The 4,822-nt window shown below is 34.8% G+C and overlaps 1 protein-coding gene across 1 annotated transcript in view; it reads right to left on the bottom strand.

Moving 5' to 3' along the window:
- The window catches only part of LOC109376921 (low-density lipoprotein receptor-related protein 1B-like), a gene marked incomplete at its 3' end in the record, with an annotated part of 166,724 nt that overhangs the window by 12,240 nt on the left and 149,662 nt on the right, over window positions 1-4,822 (bottom strand). The window contains exon 14 of the mRNA XM_019633073.1: window positions 4,164-4,409. Coding sequence (XP_019488618.1) covers window positions 4,164-4,409 — 246 coding nt within the window. The remainder of the gene's footprint in view (window positions 1-4,163; window positions 4,410-4,822) is intronic.

Here is a 4,822-nt window from a genome sequence, read left to right as displayed (position 1 = left end):
GCCTAGAGTAGAAACCTACAGTGGAAGATAGTCAAACCTTAGCAAAGATATCAGAGATAGAAAAGAAATGCAATCAGCAGCAATATTCTGGCTATTCCTAAGTAAAAGGAAACCAATAATTCAGGAGAAAGGTGATTAATAAATGGTGTATTTGTATTAAAGAGGGAAGACATAAGAGGAACTGATAAAATAAAACATTGGGACATTCAAGAAAAATAAGATTTATGGATATATTAAATAAAAAATAAAGATCACAAAAACAGGATCTATGGACATCATTATAGTTAACTAATAAGATGTTAAGTATGACTTTATAGATAATTGAATAATTTCACCAATTCCACAAAAGCCAGGTTTTGAAGAGTTTAGAAAGGACAGAGTTGAGAGAAATAAGAAAATATGGAAACACTAAAGAGGAAAATTCAATAGAAAAAAGAAAAAAAATGGGGGACCACAGCTCTAATTTGAATCATAAAGAGTACTATTATTCTTTAGTTTTGAAATGTTAAAAACAATAAGCAAAGATATTACATTAAGTAGAAATAACACATTTCTAAAACAGGGACTCAACTGAAGAATGATGGAAATTTGAAGTTACAGTTAATAGTCAATTCATTTTTATTGAATTATGGTTCAATAAACCTGGCATAGGTTTTTTTAAAAAAATAAAGTAAATGAGACAGACAATACCTCCTTTTTGTATATGAAATTGGTTTAAATAAGAAATAATTTTCATTACCAATAAAATCTATATTATCTGTAATAATATAAATGTTGACAATGGCATTTGGCATACTACATGTTTCAGGAGGAGATAAGTTACCAGCAAGTTAAATTATTTATATAAGAAAAGATCCATACTATCTTTAAAGGTAAAATATAGGCATACCTCATTTTATTGTGCTTTGCAGATACTGCATTTTTACAAATTGAAGGTTAATGAGAACTCTGAGTTGAGCAAGTCTATTGGCATCATTTTTCCAACAGCATTTGCTTACTTCATGTCTCTGTGTCACATTTTGGTAATTCTCATAATATTTCAAACTTTTCCATTATTATTATATTTGTTATGATGATCCATGATCAGTGATCTTTTATGTTACTACTGCAATTGTTTTTGGGCACCATGAACTGCAGCCATATAAAACAGGTAATTTAATCGATAAATGTGTATATTTTGGCTGCTACACCATCTTCCTCTCCTAGGGAGAATCTAGTCTCTGAGACACAGCAATATTGAAATTAGACTAATCCATAATCCTAAAATGGCCTCTACGTGTTCAAGTGAAACAAAGAGTCCAACATCTCTCACTTAAATCAAAAGTTAGAAATGATAGAGCTTAATGAGGACGGCATGTGGAAGGATAAAAGCTAGTCCTCTTGTGCAAGTTAGCCAAGTGGTGAAGGCAAAGGAAAAGTTCTTGAAGATCAAAAGTGCTACTCCAGCGAACACACAAGTGATAAGCATGTGACACTGCCTTAGTGCTGATACGAAGAAANAAAAAAAATGTTACAAATATGACTGTTGTCATAGTACTGAGATGTCTCTTCCTGACACTATCTGAGAAATTAAGTTATAGATTTAGGATAAACAAAATACACATTGAAATATAAAATTGAATATATAAATTTAATGTCAATATTTGCATGTGTAACCTCTTGCCAATTCCTCCTTAATTCTATATGAGGTGTGCGCAAAACATATGGTGAGCATTTTCATTGTGATCACAAAATATGGTGAATGCTGCTGCCGAGTGCCATCCAATGGAAAGGCAGAGATCTTCAATACGGGAAGTGCATGTGGAACCTTAGTAACAGTGTGTGGCAAGTTTCAACTTGTTCAGTGCAGTTAGTCAGGTGTGAGCTATGGTTGAGAGAAGGTGTGTTTGAAAGTGTGCTGTAAATCATCCTCCATCATGAAACCACTCTGTGTCACACATCGCTCCTGGTACATGGCAATTTCTGTCAAATAATAACATTATGGTGTGTTCTCATCCACCTTATTCACCGGATCTGGCACCAAGTGACTTCTGGCTCTTCCCCAAAGTCAAAATGATTCAGTACATTGAAGCAGCCACGACAGCGCAACTAAAGACACTTGAAAAAGAGGACTTCCAGAACTGCTTCAGAAAGTGGCAAGAATGATGGGATAAGTGTGTTCACAGAGATGGGGATTAATGGCAATGTGCCTTTTACTGTAGTAATTTTTTTAAAAATTTAAACATTCATTATATTGCTTGATCACACCTTGTACCTGTCAATGAATATTGCAACTTCTTTTTAAATGTTTTTATTACCTGACAAAGACTCTCTTAGTCACCAAACTCTAGTCAGGCTCCTCTGAGCTCTCTTTTCAACTAGTCTTCAACCTTGGCCTATAACAACTGCAAACTCTTGGCACAAAGAATTTGATTCTCCATTCCCATCCACCCGCCCCACCCCAATAAGAGACTATAACAAATACTGGCATAGTTTTTACCAGTCAAGGCATCATCCCTATAATGACCCAATGCCCTTAAAGTGCCTGTCACAGAAAGCTCAACACTGACAGGAGAATTGACTGCTCCAGCACACACCTGGTGATAAGCAGACTGGCCCCTGNACTTCTAGATGCTCATTATTTCACCAAAGAGATACATAATAAACAATATGATAGATAGGAATACAAAACAGCAAATTAAAATGTGACCACATATTCATGGACAATATATTCTAGACATAGAAAGGAGAAACAAGTGAAGAGCAAGAATATTTAGAAGAAGATTCCATTAAAGAAGAAAGATTTGAGCTAATAGATTTTAAAGAAGATCAGGATTTTTTGAGATGAAGAGGGAAAAGTATAATCTAAGTAGAAGAAATAAAATGGAAAAGTTTATGATGCATGGGTTCTTAGCAACCTAATTAAGACTTTGTTCCCACTATTGGAAAGTTTTAAAAAGTACAAAAACAGTAAGAAAAAAAAAGTGCATACTCATAAAGAAATCACACACACTGAAATGCAATTATCAACATTAAACAATAAACACTTTCAGGTGTAATAATATATGTGTGTTTTTATTAATGCATTCAATATCAAGATTCAGCACTTGGTCTAATGACCTCCATTATTGAAGTAGATGTGGTTTTCAAAGCTTGAAGATAAGTGATATTTGGAGATATTGACAACAACTTTAAAGGGATATGAATAGGTCTATTACTTCTATTGGAGCCACGGTCATAGTTGCCGATAACTGGTGTGTAGCACACATTCACAATTGGACGAAACGTCAACTTTCAGCGAAAGATTTAAAAAAAACAAACAGCAATGTTATATTTTCACTAACAAAGTTCATGGACCCTTTCAATTCTACTCATGGACCACTAAGTGTCCTGTAGCCTCAGACAAAAAATCTGGAGAAGCCGGGGGCAAGGCCTCATTCACTAAGCCCCTAATGGTGGTGCGGTAGAGTCACAAGTGCTTATGCTATTCTTTCACCATGCTATAAGGAAGGTAATGTTATAATAGACATTGATATTTGAAAAATGAGAAAACTAAGAGTCAAGAAGTTTTATGTAACCTACCGAGGGTCACATACATCAGGAATGTCAGGTGCAGGATTAGAAGTCAAAGGTCAGATACCACAACCTGTGTATGCTTTTCCCACTGTGCAATGTGACCTAGAGAACCAGCACATCATTCTAAACGGCAGTTAGAAGAGGAACTCACCCAGAGCAAGGAGTTATTTTCAAGAATAGTAGAAAAACATTTGGAAGTGTGGGATAGGGCCCAGATTTTGGAGGTCTCTAAAAAGCATACAAAGAGAAATAAAAGGAAATACTTTGGCACACAAACAAACAAGCAAACAGACTCCTTTAAAAAGATGAAGATGAAAGCAGTATCTAAGGAAAAAATAATCTGATGAATTGTAATGTTAAGGATTATTGTAATATTTTCTGCCCAGAAGATTTTGGAGATGGTCTAAAATGACATTATACTTAAGTACCTTACCTAAAATTAAGTGAACCTTGTGATTAATTTTCTGAAGGTGTGCTTTGATTTTTTTTTTCTGAAGATCTTAACTATTCTTAACTATCACAAAATACACAACATCCAAAAAACAACAAAAAACACATTTGCTATGCTTTTTTTTTCCTTAAACACCCCAAAACACACGTTTACTTACCAACGCTTGTGCAACTTTCACCATCCACATCCAGCTTCCACCCTTCATAACACGAGCACTTGACTTTGTGCTTGTGCTGCTCACACACTTGACTGCACTTTAGATGATTGCTGCAGTAATCCACAGTTTCGCATGTTTTATTGTCTTTGTTGAGTTGAAGTCCTTCTGGGCAGGAACATACAATTCCTCTTCCAGGAACAACAGAACAGTGGTTGCTACAGCCTCCGTTGTTCAGAGAACATTCATCTATAAAAAGAGAAGAATAGATTATAGGACATTATCAAGTGTTTTGCTCAATTAATTACTAATCATTAAACTCAATTCCCTCAGGCTGAAATTAGAACAAGTGTATAATAATGAATAGAAGAAAGCCTTTTGGATTTCATTTTCAGGGGTTGGGATAGGAATGATAAAAGAATTCATCCAATGGATTCTTTGGATTCTATAAGAATGGGCCATGAAAGATTTTTATTTCTATAAAACTTTGGAGTACACTTGGTTATACTCCCTAGAGGTAAAGTGAGTTCAATGTTTCTATTATTACTGGAGCAATTATACTGAGCCTTTAGGAGTTACACAAAATCAATTGTTGAGGTCCTCCAAAACGGATGCACATACACTGGTGATCTGGAAATATGGACTTATCTCAGTGTTTATAA

The sequence above is a fragment of the Hipposideros armiger genome, unplaced genomic scaffold, assembly GCF_001890085.2.
Source record: "Hipposideros armiger isolate ML-2016 unplaced genomic scaffold, ASM189008v1 scaffold_1238, whole genome shotgun sequence".
NCBI lineage: Eukaryota > Metazoa > Chordata > Mammalia > Chiroptera > Hipposideridae > Hipposideros > Hipposideros armiger.
The sequence above is the reverse complement of the archived record's forward strand: the minus strand, read 5'-3'. Positions and strand labels throughout refer to the sequence as shown.